Genomic DNA, 19,310 nt, shown 5'->3' with positions numbered 1-19,310 from the left:
CTCCGAGTTCCTCCTTATCCTACTGCCTTCCAGGCCTTCAAGTTCTCCCACTTTACAACCATCTAGAATGTCCTGGTCCCTCTCCTTTTCTACAACCATTAACTAAATTTCAGCTTCCCTCTTTCCAAAAATCTGCCTTACCTTCTGTCACAACCAGTTCTTCACCAGGACCTCTCCTCTGCATAAACACAGGAACACGTTCAGCCCCACCCCCATTCCTAGCAAACTTTCAACCTCAACATCAAATCTCCAACCCAGAGTCTCAACTCCATTTCTACTGAAACTGAAAACTTTCTGGGAGAGACAAAGTACCAGCCCAGCCAGCCAAGCCGGCAGAACCAAAGAGATCATCCAATGAGACAGGAGAAGAATGAAAATAGTGCTTTTAATATCATTTACAGCAAACTTACAGTATGTATTTCACATCACATATTTCTAAACTGCTCATCTGGAAAATATAAGCTGCAAAAATACAGAACACAGTACTCAAAATATATCGAGCATGTGGTTTCTCTTTCTTTTTTCCTTTTTTTTTTTTTTTTTTTAAATCAATTGTACAGTGAAACATTTCATTTTTCCAAACCAGGTTTTGGTTTATTTTGGAAGTGCTGCTAAACATCTGCAAAATTCCCAGCAGTCAAACCAGCACACTTCAAAGACCTTTCTGAGGACGACTTTCCTTTAGGTACTGTAGGAAAAGACCAAACTACAGCCTGAGGCAGGGGAGAGGCACCTGGGCTCATCCAGGCCCCATGCACGCTACCACAGATCAACTGTGGAGATGTCCTATGTGGCAAGAACCTTCTTCACATGCAACCACCCACAAATGCTGCTCTGCCCAGGTTACTATGAAGAACAGCAATGCCATGAGGGACAAACATCACTGACTGGCCTGCTGTGGAGACAGGCAGATGCTCCTCCAATATCGTGGACCCTGCACAGAGCGCAGTGGGGGAGTTTTGAGCCATAGGTGTGACAAACCGCATGGGGTGGTCTTGTTTCTCCAATGAGACAGTCAATGTGGAATCAGCCTCCACAAACTGATGGAAGATTACATCCATGCACCAACCACAACCACTTGCCAGGGAAGTCCTGAGCTTCTGCAGGCTGGAGAAACTCTCACCAACAACCCAGTTATGAGATGCATCAGGATTTGGAGGGCATGTGGCACCTGCCGCACTGAAATGCGTTAATTCTCTTATTAAACCATGGAGGAACACGAGGATGGACAAGGAAGTGCGTTAAGAAACAAACTAAATTCCTAATATTCTTATTATCACCAAAAAAAAAGCCCTTCAATGTTTGCCAGAGCCACAGGGGGTCCAGCTGGTTAAGGACAGGAGAACTTCTTTCCCATTCTGCTTTGAACTTTAAGCTCTCAAGTTTGCTCAGCTGTAGCTGCTGCTAAGGGATCTCAAGGGTGGAGAACAACCAGGTTACACAGGCTCCTGACCAACCTCTGCATCAGGAACACAAGCAATCAGCCAAACTACAGGGTATTTCAAAAAGATGGATGCAATTTCAAAGCAGTAAATTTCACAATAGCAACATGTTACAATTCCACAAAAATTTACAAACAGTTTAACAGGTTATCAAGTTTTAGTAACCTTTTTATAAATGCTCTATGTTCCCTTCACCTGAACATATTTCATCACGTGGTGAAATATCCCCCTTCGAAATTGGGTCCATCTTTTTGAACCACCCTGTAAAACTTTGCTTTTCCTCCATTGCGAATGAAGCACGGCCAAGGATGGTTGGGCAGCACGGCCGCTTCTGCTCACAAGCCACTTCAAGTCAAGAGCCGCTCTCCTCCTGCTTATTTAAGCTGTCCCCCCCCGCTCCCTCCCTCCGCAGTGTCTGGTTTTCATATCGTGCTTGTGTCTCATCTCTACAGGGCAAATGGAATTTTAACATTTCCTTATTGCAAACATTTCCAATCTAATGCCATTTATGCATTTCTAGCTCGCACGACCCCAAATGTTCCCATGCCTGGAATGTGATATAAGTACATACAGCAGGGAAAACAAAAACAAAAAACCAAACATTTCTACAGACTGCATTTGACTTGTATCAAAAGTCCTAATGAACACCACATTTATTGTACTTTATTTACACAGTGGTCACATATAATATAATACAATACAGCGTTCCGTTTGCAGTGGTAGGCACTATGGGTTTTAAAAGGTCACAGCTCTTCCCCTGCTCCCATCCCACCCCTCCTCCCTATGTATGTGGTACCAAAGAGAACCAAGAGCTCCTTTTTGCTGCTGAACCCTGCTCTGAGATGGCTCTTTCCCAAAAAGTAGATGATAGGAGCTGCTTTCATGTGCTAACATGGAGACTCCCCAAACTTTGGTGGTCATAGACCATTGGCAACCCTGAATGTTTGTCAGGGACAGGTATGCATAGCCTCATCACTGTGCTTTGCACTGAAAACATTGTGAAGGCAACGTGGGGCTGTAGACAAGGTACAGACCCCCGAGCACAGCTATAGGCCACCTGTGATCAACAGAGCACAGTTTTGGTCCCCCTGTGCGTAAGACCTTAGGAAAACGGCTGTGAGTCTTCAAGAGGGATCATCATCATCCTCCGTTCAGGCAGAAAGTGTCATGGGTGAAGAACAGGGGTCATTTCTTCAAGTTCACACAGTTCGAGTTGTGAGGCACCGAAAACGTAGCACTGAGATGCAGTTTACATTGAAGGGTAAAAGCACTGGTGTTTGTGCGATGCCGTACTGCAAAAGAAAAGGGTTTTGAAGGGCTAGGATACTGGTGGCAGGGAATGAAGCCTTTTGCTGTCCTACCAACTAGCAATTCAGTTGAGAAGAACTAAGATATGTTAAGTCATATGCAACTCTCTGATTCCTGAGAGATTTTTGCTTCCAATCTACGGGCTGTGCAAACATCGCAAATAAAATCTGCACCACCTGCTTCACCTTTATATCAATTTGTTTTTGTCTGGGTTCATACCCTTTTTGTGTTTGCTCTCAGTAATTACTCAAATGAATGCATTACCTGGAAGGAACGCTGGGAGAAGCAGAGAATTTCAAGCGTATGTGACAGAATATTCCTGGAAATAGGATGATGGGTTGGGAGCCAGCACCTTGGTTGTCCTGGAGCGGTGTATGTCCCGTGGTGCTCTGCCCACCGGCACTGAGTGAGGATCCTCTTACTCAATTCCCAATCATATACTTCTGAATTAAGTATTTGTACCGATGAGAAAATTCCAGCCTAGGGAACTCAAGGAGCAGAAATACTCCCCGTTTTTTCTATGTTCACGCAGAACAAACAAACATGCATGAATTATAAGAAAGCTTTTGCAAACCCCTCCAGACCACTGATGATATGCAGAAATGACCTTGCAAATACACTGGAGGCATCTCCCTGGTTTTCTCAGCAATCACAAGGAAGAAATAAAAGGGAAAATTAATTTATGAAGTTGCTATAAATTATTTGCTGAGTTGGACCTGACAAGCTCCTTATTGCTTTCTGCCAGTTGCAGACACCAACTGCCTGTAGAACAAGCCCAGCACCACAAGCTGTCGAGAGTATTGCTAATCTTTTCCTTCTCAGAGTGTGATGCTCTGCTCTGCCGCACTTTATCTGAAGAAAATAAGGGAAACATTACGAACTCATAGTATCCCAAACAACCCATCCCTAGGGTCACTTCATTCATCAGAGACCAAAGCAAGGTTTTGATAAGCAAAACAGCTGCTTTACTACATACATCCTACAGTCTGACTCTGCAGCTATTTACATGGGTTTCTCTGTCCACGTGGCTTCTCCTAAATTCCCTGTATCCTTTTGGGGCTGAGGGATGCTCATAGCTGAGCAGCTGTGGCAAGACTGAAGCTGAAAGAGAAGCGGTCCAGGTTCGTAGTCTATCAAAGAAATCACTGGTATTGCTTCTGAGGAGACAGAGGCTCCTTCTGCTCCACTGGATTCAGGGAACAGACAATGGCCAAAGATTTTATTTGGCATCACTAGTTAATAAAGAAATACCTAATGTCTAAGAACTGCTGAAAAGGCTATTTTTTTTCAGTGAAGCAATTGTATTAAGACTCAGATTGGCTAGAAATGTCAACGGAATGATAGACAACATCATTTGCAGCCTAGAAGGACTAGACTTAGTGTATAAAAGCAGAACAAACGATAATAATTTGAGCATATGTAATACTAAGTGAGATGTGCTGGCATCCCAGACAAATTGAAATGCCAGTCACTAACTCTGAACACCTCGTATTGACTTGGTAGAGCCGAGCTGTGCTTTGTCACTGGGAGGAAGGAAGAACTGGAGAAAGGAAGATGATGGTTAATTTGGAAGAAATGCCCACAAACAGCAAGTCTCAGGGAGGTAGGGCAGGTAGGTGTATCCAAGAGCATGGAAGGCTGGATAATCCTTCCAAGGACTCTGGGGGCTCAGCCACAACACCCTGGTTATTCCTTTCCTCCTTGGATCAATCTCAATCACCCAAAGACCAAAAGCTGAGCCTGGCTCAATCCAAAGGCTCCCATCACACAGCTGCCCATCTTAATAAACTGCTGCCTGTTCACACTAATTGACTTTTGGCTGCCTGACTCCTGGAGCCACTGCCAACAAAAAAGGCGAGTCACAGCAGCAGCATGGGATGTTGGGAGATTTAGGTAAGAAAAGCAAAAACTCCTAATGCAAATGGGAACAGGTCAGTATTATTGCTTATATCCAGGGGTACTTTGCTCTATGCATAGAAAGCCTGGGAACTTTGCAGGCAATAATCAGCTATAGAGAGAGACCAACAATAAACCTGCTTCTATCTGCAAAGATAGTTCATGTGAAATTAGGGGGACAGGTAAGCACAGCTGTGTCTAAAGGCAGAACGGGAATAAGTCTGGAAACCCCTGTGAATAAAAGGAACAAAGCTGTTATCACATCAATCCAGTGAAGCATTTGCATATGTCTTTAATACTGACAATTCCCTGCATCACCTGCCAAGAATAAAACAAACATCACACCAAGATTATCCAAACCTTAAGAAAACACTGATCCCAACACACCCAGCTGTGAGAAACTCTCAGCAACTTCCACGGCTGACTCAGGGGCTAAAGCTTCACAGTGCTGGTGGCCTTCACATTGTCTTGGGTTTGCTGTGGAGTGAAACTGCTGGTTACAAGAAAAAATATGTGTGTGACTAAGACAAAGCTAAACCTGAAGAACATAAGACTCTGATGAGGATAGGATGGACTCCAATCCTTATTAATTCTTCTTTTTTTTTTTCAAGAAAAAAATGCCAGTGCATCTCAGCCACTTGGAAATACTCCAATCACTTTTCAAATGTCTGCAGACCATCAGTTCAATTCTGAAGCATTTTGAAGCATAGCTAACTCAGCTAATTGAAGCTAATTCCTCTCTGTGTCTTTCCCTTTTCACCTTCCCAGCAAGGTGAGACCCAACTGAGATTAACAGTAGCAGCACTGAGTAGTTCGGTGCATCTCACAGGGCGATGGCAGTTGTGAGGTCCTTATTAGTTGAATTCCCAAAGAATGGAAGGTTTGTCTAGATAATTCAAGTGATGGCATTTCGGTCCCACTATACATCCAAGATGTGCCGGGCAAAGACAGAAAAATGTATGTTTGCACTACGTATAAAAAGAGGGTTCTGCAATTACATCCCTTTGTTAACAAGGTTGCAAAGAAACTGATTCTAGTGTCATCTGCACCAATTTTAGATTGGGGTCCCCTTTCGATTCCCTTAGGGCTATGAAAGGTGTTGTCTGTACAAGGGGAAAGGAAACCCCAACCTGATGTCATGCAAGGCAACTGGACAATCCCATAGAGACTGCTAAACGTCAAGTAGTTTATTTTTTCAAACACCCCATTCCTTAGCAGATAGCCATGCAGGGAACACAGTGCTTGGAAACATCAAAATAACATTTCTGTTGAGACTGAGGTCTCAACAAACCCCTGAATTTCAATGCCCCTGAATATAGAGAAAAAAATTCCAACATTATATCTGGACAGCACAGCTCCGGCCCTGTTTCTGTTCCGGGAATGGGCAATTTTCTAACTCCATCCTTGTTCTTAAGTTTCCTGCGTGGTTAAGGCAGTTGCGGGATGGAAGCGAAGTGCTGACAGGCGAGGGCCCATGCTGCAATTTGGGAAGCAGGAGGATGTCTGAGACTCTTCATTTGTAATTCTATAACAAAAAATGGGTTGCAGGCAAAACTGGCTTGTGGTTTTTGAAATCAGAAAAAAGCAGAGAGCCTGCTGGGATGGATAAAGGTTTTGGTCTGTATGTTTTCTTTAAACTAAACCTCTGTTCTTGAATCTGTACCAAAGCACTGACAGTAAAGCCCTTCCATGATGCAGGGATCTGATACATCCTTAAAAAAAATGGGGAGAGAGCTTTTCGAAAGTCACATTATCAAAAGAAATAAAACAACAATCATGCAGGATTTTTAAGTTACTGCTTAAAAATAAAGTAAGTAACCCCATTCAACCATATCTCCCATACATACCAAGAAAAGAGATTAACTGGGGAAAAAAAAAAGCAACCAAAAATAAAAATGAAAACATGAAGTGCCCTAGAATCCTGTTTCTATAACTCCGGTCAAGGGGCACTTTTGACTGTACTGACAAACCGCGGCTCTTCAACACTGAGAGTTTGTTTTGCATCATGTCAGCGTGCTCTTCTCCTTCACCTTGGACTTTCAGAGGGGAAAAAAAATGCAATTGTGAAAGGGGTTATAGAATTTAAAGCAATCAGGCTTTTAGAAAGGCTCTATTCTATGACATTTGTGATCGAGTCTGAATGTATGTGTACAGTATAAAATTATGAGCTAACATTTGAAAAGACAGCAGTCTAAGTAATAAATTTGCAGAATGAAGAGAACTGTACAGAATGATTTCAAAGGCTTATCCTTGACAATTATACATATTTTATGAGACAGTTATGCACCCCGTGCCTCTTTTAAATTCATTGTTTTATGGATGTAGTATCTCTATTTTAGCAGATAGGATATACTAATGGTCTAAAAAGCATCATTTACCACCCAACATAACAATGGCACTGCATAGCTTAGTAACTTTTTTTTTTCCTTAAACTCCTTCATTAATCAAGTGATTTTTAACATGGCTGAAAACCCAAAATCAAATATCTGCAGTTACAATATTTGCTGAGCATTTGGCACAGTGGAGTTTATTTGATACACCCTTTTATTTTTGCCCTTACTGTTGCTGAACATATAATGCTGTGCATAAATTACACACACACACACGTAAAGTCAGTCAAATGGAAGCAGTTTGACATCCCACACCCACGTTTCAATGCCTAGATAAGAGCAAAGTCTGCCAAAAAGGTGTCGAACATGAGTGGCAAGTTAGCAACCCCCCCATAATTGTGCCAGCTCTGGGGTGTCCACTGCCAGCAACGGACAAGGACGTGAAGATCAGCTCCTCCACCAGCTGCACGGAAGTGACGTCCAGCACTTGGTTCAGCATGCCAAGTTACTTCTCTGAACACCTGCGAGTTCACAACAGCTTCAAAATACAAACAGAAAAAAAAAAAAGAGCTTTTTGATTATGATGCTAACCCTTAAAACCCTTCTGACATTTAGTCCATTGGAAATGGGTCTGCTTCCTGGGGAAAACTCATCAAAGACAACCAATTTGTATTGCTTCCCAGCAGGAATGTTCTGGAAAAGAAAAATAAGCATGCAAAATAAGCCTGACCCAATGCTTCTTGAAATCAGATGAAAGGTTCCCCATGATTTTTGCAGGCTTAGATAAGACTGCATTGCAAAAGCAAAGCCAAACCTGCTCCTCCATGGGTGCCTCTTGAAGACCTGAATGAAAATTTCAGAGGTGCTCAGTACCGGTCAGCCTCTGCTCCCAGAACCCGGCCTTCCATAGGAACATTATTTGCACATCTGAGCGCAAAACGTGGCCCCCAGGAGGGGAGATTATCCCACCTTCCTCACACGGCTTCTACTGAAGTCAGTGGAATTTCTCAGGTGAAAAAAAAAGCATGAGCGTTGCAGGATTAAGGTCAGTATTCCTTTCATCTCGTACACACACACACACACACACACTCACACTTACTTTAAAGAAAACATCCACCACACAATTTCTAGATTGCAAATTATATATATATATATATATATATATCTTTAAAAACTGGAGAGAACATAAACACCCTCTCCATATATATATGTATTCACTGAGTCACATAGAATATGAAAAAACTATATTATGTAAATCATCATATTATCTATAATTCTCCAACTGACAATTGTTTTTATAGAGACACAGTGCATTCGTTCTCTTCTTTAAAAACGTATTATGTGTCTTCATTGGCTTGGTAGCATATTAGAATGAAGGCGTATGGATAAAAAATGCAGAGGATTAAACAAACCTCTTGAGTCACATTATGTTTGGGTGAATTAAACAGGATCCTTCCCCAAACCAGCATAAATAAATCCTCCCTATGGAAAAGTGTCAGCGATTTAAGGGTTAACATAGATTCGAAAATAAGTTTAAAAAAAAAAAAAAGATTTTATCAGAGGACTACACAGACAAGAATTTGGAATTCATCCCCCTTTAAAAATGACAGCACGTTTGGCAAGTGCGAGCAAACGTCTTGAACTTTCCTGGGTTTGAGGGATCTGAGCAGAGCTATTCACAGACGGCCACGGAGCTGCGATCTGCGAATCAGCCTGGGCTGGAGGGACTCGGGTACCTCTGATAGCATCACTTGCCACCTGGACGGTTTCCAGCAGCTTACAAGGTATTTATCGTGGACTCGCGGCCGGTGACAAGAGCATGACTGGTGGAACGACTCCAGCACCGCTGCCCTCTTTGCCATCACAGAGGGTTTGAACAGCACCCAGACTGGTTAACCAACCCTCCAGCCCATTCTGTGGGCTCCTCTTATCCCTGGGACCCTGTTTGCAACCACAAACGCTGTTAGCATCTTGCTTTCTCTACGCCTCATGCCCAAGCCTCTCTGTTTGCCGAGCTCTCCGATGAACCTCTGCAGATGCCCTTCTTGGAAGCTCGTGCTGTCACCAAAGGGGCTGGTACCCAGCCACAGGCGCTCCCTGCGTTCTCCATCACCCCCACAGGATTTCACAAGTGATCCCACTAAAAGATGCTGTTCTCAAGAATCCTGGCTGGGTCTGACTTTGAGGAAAAGACAAAAGTTTCCTGTGTTGCCGTTGTTGTTTTGCAGTTGCGTTTCTTCATTCTCACTCTTCTTGTTTTTATTAAAAAGGACCCTTGTATTATTAATATAGTTCACCCCTCCATAGTCACTATAAAACAGACTCCATATTTTCACACCACTCATGATCTTCAAGGTTATAGATAAATTTTGTCCTATGTGATTGATTTTGGGGCACTGAGTCCCGCCCCAGATTGTCTAGGGTGAGAGTAGAGGCAAAAAACTCACTAGTGCTGAGACCACCTTCGTGGTTCTTGATGTATCTTTTATAGTTTTTCCTCAAGCACTGCCAGGTGGTTGTATATAAGATGAATGCAAAAGACTTCAGGGCTATAGCAATACTAACATACAGGTATCTATAGACCACGTTGTCATACAGTGCGCAGGCTCCTTGCTCGCCGCAGAACGTGCTCCAGAACAGACACGTGGAGTCAATTCCAGCCCCAAAGATCAGTGGAGGTGGGATAAAACCTGTCAAAATAAGAGAGACAAATCATGCTTTTATGATCTTTACAATAAAGAGAGAAGACGTGATTGCAGTGAAAGGAAAGAGAGGATATTTTATCAAGGTTAATGGTCCCATCTGCAGCCTGCGATTCTAATTTTTTAAGTTCTAAATCAACCTAAATAAAGTCTGTGGATGAGTTTTTAGCTTGGACTCAATGTCTACGGAAGAGATCTCTGATATCAATATGCAGGAAGGATTTTACTCCAGTTTAAGCAGCTTTTATTAAGCTTCTCGTTTGCCCAATGAGACTGAGGGGAGGGGTAAATGAAAGCGAAGAAGGACAGCCTTGCAGCTAGCTCTCTGTTTAGATGTTGGTAATTCTGCACCCTGGGGTGTTCACCCAAAGGGTGTCATAGGGCTCCAGTTCAGACCCTGACATCAGCAGGGGCACTGAAATTGAGTTTTGGACCTTTCTCTGACACAGAATGTTTTTGCCAGGTCTAAGGAAAAGAAACAATGGCCTCTAATAGATGAAAAAGATTAAATCTGAAAAGAATAGAAAATTTCAGAGCATCATTAAATGGAATATCCCAGCAGGATTCTCCCACAGCCACTGCAGCTAACTACTGATGAGCATTTCTCAATCACAGTTTGCAGCAGAGCTGCAATCTTAAAGCAAGGCAATCACTCCAGTCTCATTTGACTAATAAAGGCAATGTTTTTCTTCTCTATTCTCCCCAGCCTACAGGGATATTGTAGAGCCCCCCGTTTCACATTACCCGATGGTGGTTAGAACATCCACGTTCCAGCTTTGCACTCCCCAGCCAGTACACATGCACCGAGCATGCAGCACTCAGAAGAAAATGTGGATATTCTACAAAATGTAAACCATTTTCTCTTCCTTCTGCTATGTTTACAGGGGGAGGCTGGAAGCAGATAAACCACAGAAAAAAACCCAGTGCATAAAATCACTGTTGTGGGTTAAGATAGCAAGCAAAGGAGAGCATCGTATTTACTGAAATCCAACAGCAGGTAGGCACGACATATCCTCAACAGTATCACTCCATCTGTAGGTGCTGTAATGCCTGAGACTCTATAAATACATGCGTAGATAGACACAAGGACTGCAGTTTCTAGACAGCAAAGTGTTTAATCTTGGATCCAGTTTCATCATTAACCTGGATTTCCAGGCTTAAAAAAGACACCTTCCTTCAGCTTGTCATGAACGAAATAGAGACATTCATGACATGTATCCTAAGACTACAAATAAATTGGTTGTCTTCACTGTCCCCTGTGGTAACTGAGATCTCTTTATTTTATTTTGTCGATGACTAGAGCTCTGCAGATTTTGTTTGATCTTCCTTATATGTTAATAAACGCAGGAGTTAAGAAAGGCTATATGGGCTTTTGGTAGTCATTTTAACCAGTCATTAATAGCACAAACATAGTAAATAAAAACAGATTATACAAAAGCAAGACAATCTGTTGGAAACACTAGTTTCAGTCATCGCATCTAAAATTCTGGATATATTCTGGAAAAAACATCAGCGCCAGATCTCTGTCTGTCATTTCAATGACTGGAAATTTCAGACTGGGGTGGTTCTGCTTCTAAGTTAGAAGATGCGTTGTTGTTGTTGTTGTTTTGTTTTGGTTGGTGTTTTTTTTTGTTAAAACCTGTGGACAACCACACACTCAATCTGGAATTCAAGACATCATCTGGGCTCCTACCAGAAACAAGCAAAAATACCATGCTGCAGCTTGTGCGCCCAGTGCTGCACTGGTGCTGGGTGCCACCTAAGGGTGACATCCAGATGCGACCGAGGAGGCAGGAGCTGCACGATTTCTGGACTAAGAGAAAACTACATTGGGATCATAATTTTGAGGTGTGAGCCCCTACTTGTGAACATGCTGAGAGATGTCAATAACAAAGCTTTGGAGATGCACAGGCTGAACTTCAGAGAGATCCGTCATCCCCATCTGCTGGCTTCAGCTGGCTTTCCAGCTTTAAAGATAATTTGGCCTGGAAAGTGCTCTGCAGGAAGAAGGACCTGTTACACCGAACTCCAAAGCTACACCTATTTGAACGCAGATGTGGATATGGAAACCTTAAAGAAAAATATATGAAAAACATTTAGCAACCAGTGAGGGTTTCAGGTCATTTTTACCAGAGGACAAGAGACTCAAGGGAACAACTCTGTGCCTAGGCCCTCTGAGCCAAGGGAGTTGAGGGGTTGCACTGCAGATTGTAAAGTCTTTCTGAGACAAAACACTGTGTTTTTGTCATGTTGGAAGACAAGAGGCAAACAACATCGACTGGCAGGAAAAACCAAAGGAAGAGTTCTAGTAAGCGGAGGCTTTGCACGGCGAACATCACCCAGAAAGGATGTGTCTGGGGTCTTACACATCTAAAACTCCTTGCCATTCCAGACATTGCCATTCAAAACCTTTGGCCCCAGCAGCATCGCTTTACAGACTTCTCTGAGAAACTGCAGTAACACTTTTATAGGAAGACAATGTTATGCTGCCCTCTCACAGCAGGATTCTTATGGAATGAGATAATATATCCAGGAGGATATTGGGAGAATTCAGTTGTGTTTCTTGTTATTACAGTGAATATTAAAGAGATTCAATCATGTTTTACGTCTTACTGCAAAGTGTTGCAAAAATTTCTGCTATATATATATTTCATTGCAGAAACTGTAGGGCTGTATAAGAAAGCTGCTTCTGTCTTACTGAAATCTATTAGCTACGATTGCACCTCTGGGTCTCATACCTCCTGTATTTAATACTCTCCTTTGGTTCCAGAAGCAGCTATTATCACTCTCTTCTTAAGTCAAAGCTTAAAGGTGAACTGAAAAGCTTTTAAAATAAATCACTAAAGCTATTCTCAAACCTCAAATTGTTAAGGGCAAGATTTGGATACCCTTGCTCATATAGAAAAGTGCCTTTCTCTTCATTTGTGTGGGTTCAGGCTACATTGCTGATATGCTTCAGGCTGTATTGTCTTATTTCATGGGAATTCCTTTGTGACAGAGCAACATAAAAAGATTTGAGTTTAAGTTCTTACTACTCTTTACTGGAAGAAAAAAAAAATCTATTAAATTAAGCATACATGTCTGAGCCTGGTTTTAAGAGGAATTTGAGATGCTGCTATCTCAGGAGGTTTCTCTCTGTTGAAGAGAAAAGAGAAAAAATCTCCCCTTGAGGTACTTTTTCCTTTGGAAACACCAGCTCGCGGCCATCCCCTGGCACACTTGCCGGCTGACACTCCGCATTTGGCCAGCGAGAGCTGAAGAGAGACCAAAACATGCAAGCAGCACCCACAGCTGAAGAAAATGCTGTCTTTGCAAGGCTTGGACCAGAGCTGGCCCGAGTCAACCCAGAAGATTCCCTTGGAGTTATCTGAGCCCTGGAGAAGATCGCTCGATGAAGCTTTCTGTATGACTTCACCAAAACCAATGAAAATCTAACTGGCTTTATCACAAACTGCTCTGGGACCACTGTGTTCCTTCCAGCTAAGTAAATAAATGAGGTCAGTTATTCAAAGCAATGTACAGGACTGTGGGAGTTTTGGTCCCCTACTTCCTAGTGCCTTTCTGCACCCTAGGAGATGGCATTTTACTCTCCCGCTCGTTCCTTTGAGACTGGGGGGTCTCACACCTGTGCCCTGCTGAAAAAAAAGGTAAATTCCACCTGCACAACATGCAGAAATCACATGCATGAGATAGACCTACACAATGATGGATCAGAGAGGATTTTGCCCGGAATCACTGAGATTAATGAGTTGAAATATAGGAGCTCTAAAATAAGAGACATTTCTTCAAAAGGGGAATAAAACCACTCCATCCACAAACAAGAAGCAGGATAACAACAGCCCAGTCTGTTCCTTTTGATTCATACATGAGAAGCAGACACCAGTCCCAAGGAACAGCCATGTGTATTTTAATGGGATATGGACCCACAGGAGGATACAAGGGCTCAGCCTCATTTCACCATTTCCCTTTCAAGAGACCCAAAGGGACAAACACACCATGTAACACAAGTCCTGTCCCTCAAAGAAGGATGAAAACACCTCTACTTCAGCAATATGCAATACAGCAGGAATTCTGTAAGCTGCTGACATGTTAATAACAGCTACAGAAGTGTAACCGGTTGCGTGGGACCATGGCAGAAACGGTCATTTCTAATGCAACACCACATTTTCTTCCATTAGCACAATTCAAACGGCAGGAAAAGCGCCTTTAGGAGCCTCGATGTCAGCTCTTTCAGAGAGAGGCCTCGGACTCTGTTGTGTCAGACCCCACTCATGACAACCACAGCACTACATGGAGCAGAAATCAACTTTTGCACATTAAAAATAGAGCCTTCCATGAGGGAGGAAAGGATGGGAGAGAAGTACGTGAAATTTTTGTACCTACCTAGCAAACGGAGAAGCAGGAAAAGCACCCCCAAAGCGTAAGACTTGAGTTCGGGGCTCACGGTTCTGTAGGAAGGAAGGAGGGAGAGAAAATGAAATCGATTCTTGTTCTGCTTTGATTAACACAGCCCATGGCCATTCCGCGCAGGCAGGCAGGATGGCACCCCCGCCTCTTCAAAAAGTCATTAATGGGCTTTTTCTTCTCCCTTTGCCTGAACTGCCTACAGCCCCAAAAGTAATTGCATCAGTGACAGGTTCGGGAATTTAGCTAAGTCATTAATAACAACAGCTAATCTTGTCATGAGATGAAGAAAAATGAAATTCCCAGCCCAGTAAATCATCATTTACAAGCTCCCCATCATGCTTTCAAGCCTCCAGATGTTGCGAATTGGTGGGAGAGAAAACTTTTTGTTCTAAGACTTCCCAGGCTACCGGGAACAAGAGAGAGGAGGAGGAAGATGGACCAAAAGCTTCAGGCAATCAGTTAAATCATGCACCCCAGGAGGATGTGCTCAAGAAGACTAGTTTTCATGGGCAAGAGTTTAATACGTGAATTTTTTTTATGCTGGGAAGACAACGGTTGTGCTGCCTTTTGCTATGAACACAACCCACTCTGTTGCATTAGTGTTATCCTTCAAAGGTGCTTTAAAGTATGTTTCATGACTTTCTAATTTGGTTAGCTCAAGGATGCTACTGGCTAAAGCCATCCTCTTGGGGTAGGCTCAGCAAAGCCTTTGAAATTTCAGAAGTCATTAATTTGGTCTTAAGTCTTATAATAGCATTTTACTTCTCACAGAATATAAAGGCTGAGAAAGCAGAACAGTGATCCCCATATGAGCAGATTCATCACACAAGGGAACTTTAAAGGCTTCAGTTGACTCTTCTATTAGTTCCTTAGAGAGGTCTGTAGTGAGCACCCATGGTGGCAGTGGCGTCCTCTGCACAAACGCATTGGGGGGAATCAGACAAAAGTGATAAAACAGCCAGAAAGAGCAATAGGTTTTAATTCAAGAGAAAACCCTTCTGACCACCTGCCCTCATCTCACACATTACACTGGCCGTGTAGCTTCGTACCATGATTCCTGCATGGAGCCTGTGACCTCTGGCTGAATTTCAGCAGGGTTTTCAAGCTGATACCCAGGCTTGACAAAAGACTTAATGCCATGAAGTATCTACGCGTGAAAAAATGTTTTAGTGGTTAATGGCTTGGGTCAAATAGGATTCTACAGCTGGGTGGGAAATGAAGGAAACAGAAAGAGTATTTATTATCATGTGAAATAGTCACAGTGGGTTTTTAATCAGTGGTGTTGTCCATCGGTCCACATTTTTGTATATAAGACCAAAGTCAGTCCCCATACCGTAGGGTGGAGAAAAAGTTGCCACCTGGAGACATCTCCTTTTCTCACCAACTACAGCAGTGAACAAATGATTTGCCCAGACAAGACATCTAATTTGTAGAGACTGAAGTTCATTTTTAAATTAACCACTGGAGCTGCCCACGTCACATGTCACTGCCACAGACACCAGGGACACACTTATATGCCAAAACTTTCTTTTAGCAACGCAAGATGGCAGTTGCAAGAGAGCAGTAGCTATCAGTACTTCGGAGGGGAGCTTAGTTACTAATTTGGATGTGTGAATTGTTTATTTCCTACAGCTGTGAGCTGAATATTTTCAATATTCCCTTTGCTTTTCTTATTCCCTTGTACTCTTTCTTTCTGGCTGGTGGCCGGCTTATTTCATTTGAATTTGACACCAAGACGTCTCCATTCAGGATCCTACAGGTGCCGGCAGCTCCCTTGAACAAAGAACTCTTCAAACTTCAAATTACTTTTGCCACAATATTTGTCATGAGAAATTTGATTTCCCTTTAGCTACTGTAGATGCAAAGAGAGAAATGAAGTAGTAGGTGGAATATCTCATTTTGTATCCTGCAGGGAGACATGCCCTCACAGAGCTGTTCTGTCCAAGATCCACTCAGGCGCGTGTTTCTAATACAGACCTTATTGATTGAATTTTATTGGAATTTTCCAGGCAGCAGAATGGATCTGCTATTTATGTCTTTGGTTATTATTCTCAGTAAGCGACAGCCTGGACAGATAAGTAATTCTGGATAAACGTGGGCCCAGATATATACGTGTATTTTAAGGTGAAATGTTCCATGTGTCTGGAAGTAACACAAGGTCAGTTATTTGAATAAGCTACTTCTGTCCACCTATTCACATTGGCTCAACTGAGAGATGTCCTTCAGACTTTCAAGTTCCTTCTGTTCCTGGACTTGGTCCAGAGTGAGGGAAGTTAAACTTTAGCCAGGGGAGTACTGACCAAAGACAGCCTTTGCTGAAGCCTTTCATTTTACCATGGTGTCTAAGACCTCTAGGCCATCTCTAAAGGCATCTTATTCAGCCATGCAATGCTGAGAATGTGGGGCTGCAGTTCTGCCCCTTTCCTGATGCAGCTGTAATGTCCTTAACTTGGTAAGTCTTGATAAGAACAAGCTGGCCACCTTTCTCTGCAGCATCCCTGCAGGGATCTTCTTGGCTTGCAAGCCCAGTCTCTCCTCACTGCCATTTTACAAAGCTGTACTTGTGCAATTCCCGTATTCTCTCTAGCAGGCCAGTACTGTAGGGGCCATGCCATGGATGCAACAGGTGCTACCAAGCATAATAGTGGCTTAGAGAGAAAATGATTTAATTAGCACTTGAAACAATGGAGCTGAAATTCAGGCAGGACTGTTCGGGCTTTTACATCACTGACTCCTGCCTGCACACAAAGGCAGTAAGGTACAAGAAAGCCTGTGCCTGTAACTCCTCATTTGCTGAGAAGGTTCAAAATCTTTTGAAAATATAGGCAGCTCTTTCAAGGTGTTTCCACCAGGGAGTGCTTAGGAGGATTTTTTTGATACACTGAACATTTGCTTAAGCCAAAGTCATTGATATGGGCACACACAGCCAAAAAGCCAGCGGCCAGGAGCTGTGCAGGACCCTCAGCTCGCTCAATGTCCCCCCAGCCCTGCTCCCATCCCGAAAGCAGCCCCCGGCGAGCCCTTTGCATCCACGGTCCTACCTGATGAGTATGATGACTGACGGCGTCTGCGCCATGGCCCCAATCATGCTGCAAACGCACATGACGCAGAGGAATGTCAAGAAGGCCTCTTCGCAGCCGGGACTGGGGCATTTGCCGGGAACGACGGTGGCATTTTCGGCGGGGACCGAGGTGAGGCAGGAACAGCCACTGAGGTTCTGTGGAGGAGCAAAGGGGTTTCAGGGGAAGTGAGAGCCACGGTTCCCACCACGGGCCCTCTGTAACCAAGGCTTGCCAACAGCAATTCGGAATCCTCTAATGGTCAATTAAGTAACTCCTAAGTGCTTATTTGACGGGGGGTTTGGAAAGGATTTCAGAACCACGTCAGCTCTGATGCATGCTACCAGCAAGGGAGAGCCATCCCTTGGCTTGTTTCTTTTCTTCTGCTCCTTTCAAGTCTCTCCCATAAATGTCACTGCAACAAAATTATTACCAAGTTAAACCCCTTCGGAGGAGAATAAAGAAACGATCTGTGTCCCTGTGACAAGGAAGATCCCCAAATTACAACTCTAATTACTTTCTTATTTACCTCCATTCTCTTGGCTGTTCCAATTAAACTGAAGTACATTAAAAGCTGGTAAATCTGCAGCCCTGTTGTTGGCTGTGGATTCAGTCCTTGTTTCTGGCACCCTGAATCCCAGGAAGAAGCCACCCAAAATGGGTGCTGAGGCTCACCAAGAGCTGAACTAGCACAGCTTGGCGGCACAGACACTGCTGGACTCAAGCGCACTACAGGGCTAATAAATGACGTCTGGTTCAGAGGGATTTGTGTCAAGCTAAAAGCTGAAGTCAGGCAAGATAAACTTTATCAACATGTGATCAGAAGGAGGGTGAAGTGACTGCATTTTTCTTTGCTCTCTCCAGTAAGTGCGGGATGTGAAAAGAAGCTTTGTTTGCCAGTCACAGATTTAGGGTGTTTTTTTTTTCCTCTTATTTTCCAATTTGCCCCTTTCTGAGTGGGGGATGTCAGTGCAATTAAAGCACACAAGAAATCCCCTAACGAATACAGAACGAAACAATCATAAATGATTCATGGCTCGTCTTCATCAGCCCGCTGGGTTTGCAGGTCACATGTTTGTAAGAGGAGTAACACCATAAAATGAAACATATTGAAAACCAGCTAAATCTCCCCTCCTTCGCCTCTACCAGGTTGAAGCAGAAATCCCTTTGCTTTTCTGCTGGGGTCCCCTTAGGAACAGATAAAAACACACTTTCTGGTTCACTGCCTCCAAATATAAGGATCCGTGGGGATGCTACTCCAGCCTTTCTGACACCAATCTCCTCCGTCTGCATAGGAGTCAAACGATTTTCTTCCAAATAAGTGCACAGAGGGCAAGCGAGACTGCAGCGCAGAACTCCAGGAGAGCTGTAACAGACATGCAGGTGCCTTTCTGGCTGGCGAGCAATAATTAACAAATTCCTGTGCTGTGGGTTAGTAGCTAACACCTGAAGGCTTCGAGATGGTGACAATTAGCACCAGTGCAGTGGGGTTTGCACAGAGACAACAGGAATTTGCAGTTCTGGCTCTTAATGCAGTGCATTGCTAGCAACCAGCCTGGAGACAGCCCTGTAGATTAAAACCCATCTAAGTTCAAGGGGAGTACATACCTGCACTGAAATATCCTGGGACAAAACTGCCATCACAGCAAACCCACAGAACTGGCGGCTTATTTTCCATGGGCTCTCATCAATGGAAAGAAAGTACTTGTTTATGGCAAAGTGGTGCAGATTCTCCTCCCATTGGTGTGACTTTTAACAAACCATGAAGTAGGTCCCCACCTCCATTGCCTGAAACTGTGCCCCTTAATCTGCCTTTTTTGACCACTTTGCACCATGGTTCTGGCCCAAAGCACTGCGCATAGTTTGTACCAACTTCGTCCGCTTGCTTAGTGCTGCACCTCATCGTACCTGGGAGATCTTTGACACACTACACAACTCACAGACATCAAACAAGGGAACATCAAAGGTGGAGTTTTACCTTCGTCCTGCAGAGAGGCAACTTTTTGCTGTGTGTGCCAAATTGCTATTAAATTCCCTTGTCTGCAACCCCACTGCATTCAACCACACATCATCACAGTCTTCCGCTGCCCAGCAGCTTGCAAACCCAGATTTTCTGTGTACATGTGAAGCTGCACAGATGCAGAGTTTGCACCTTTAACATCATCA

At 43.5% G+C, this 19,310-nt stretch overlaps 1 protein-coding gene across 1 annotated transcript in view; it reads right to left on the bottom strand.

The window, feature by feature from the left end:
* Positions 1 to 366: 366 nt before the first annotated feature.
* The window catches only part of SLCO3A1 (solute carrier organic anion transporter family member 3A1), a 141,826-nt gene continuing 122,882 nt past the window's right edge, over positions 367 to 19,310 (bottom strand). Inside the window, exons 8-10 of the mRNA XM_082060810.1 lie at positions 17,127 to 17,302; positions 14,062 to 14,126; positions 367 to 9,666 (exon numbers count right to left, since the gene is read on the bottom strand). Coding sequence (XP_081916936.1) covers positions 9,287 to 9,666; positions 14,062 to 14,126; positions 17,127 to 17,302 — 621 coding nt within the window. The 3' untranslated portion in view covers positions 367 to 9,286. The remainder of the gene's footprint in view (positions 9,667 to 14,061; positions 14,127 to 17,126; positions 17,303 to 19,310) is intronic.

The sequence above is a fragment of the Streptopelia decaocto genome, assembly GCF_964273445.1.
Source record: "Streptopelia decaocto genome assembly, chromosome: 9".
Classification (NCBI taxonomy): Eukaryota; Metazoa; Chordata; class Aves; order Columbiformes; family Columbidae; genus Streptopelia; species Streptopelia decaocto.
Note: the sequence above shows the minus strand (reverse complement) of the source record. Positions and strands in the feature narration are given on the sequence as shown.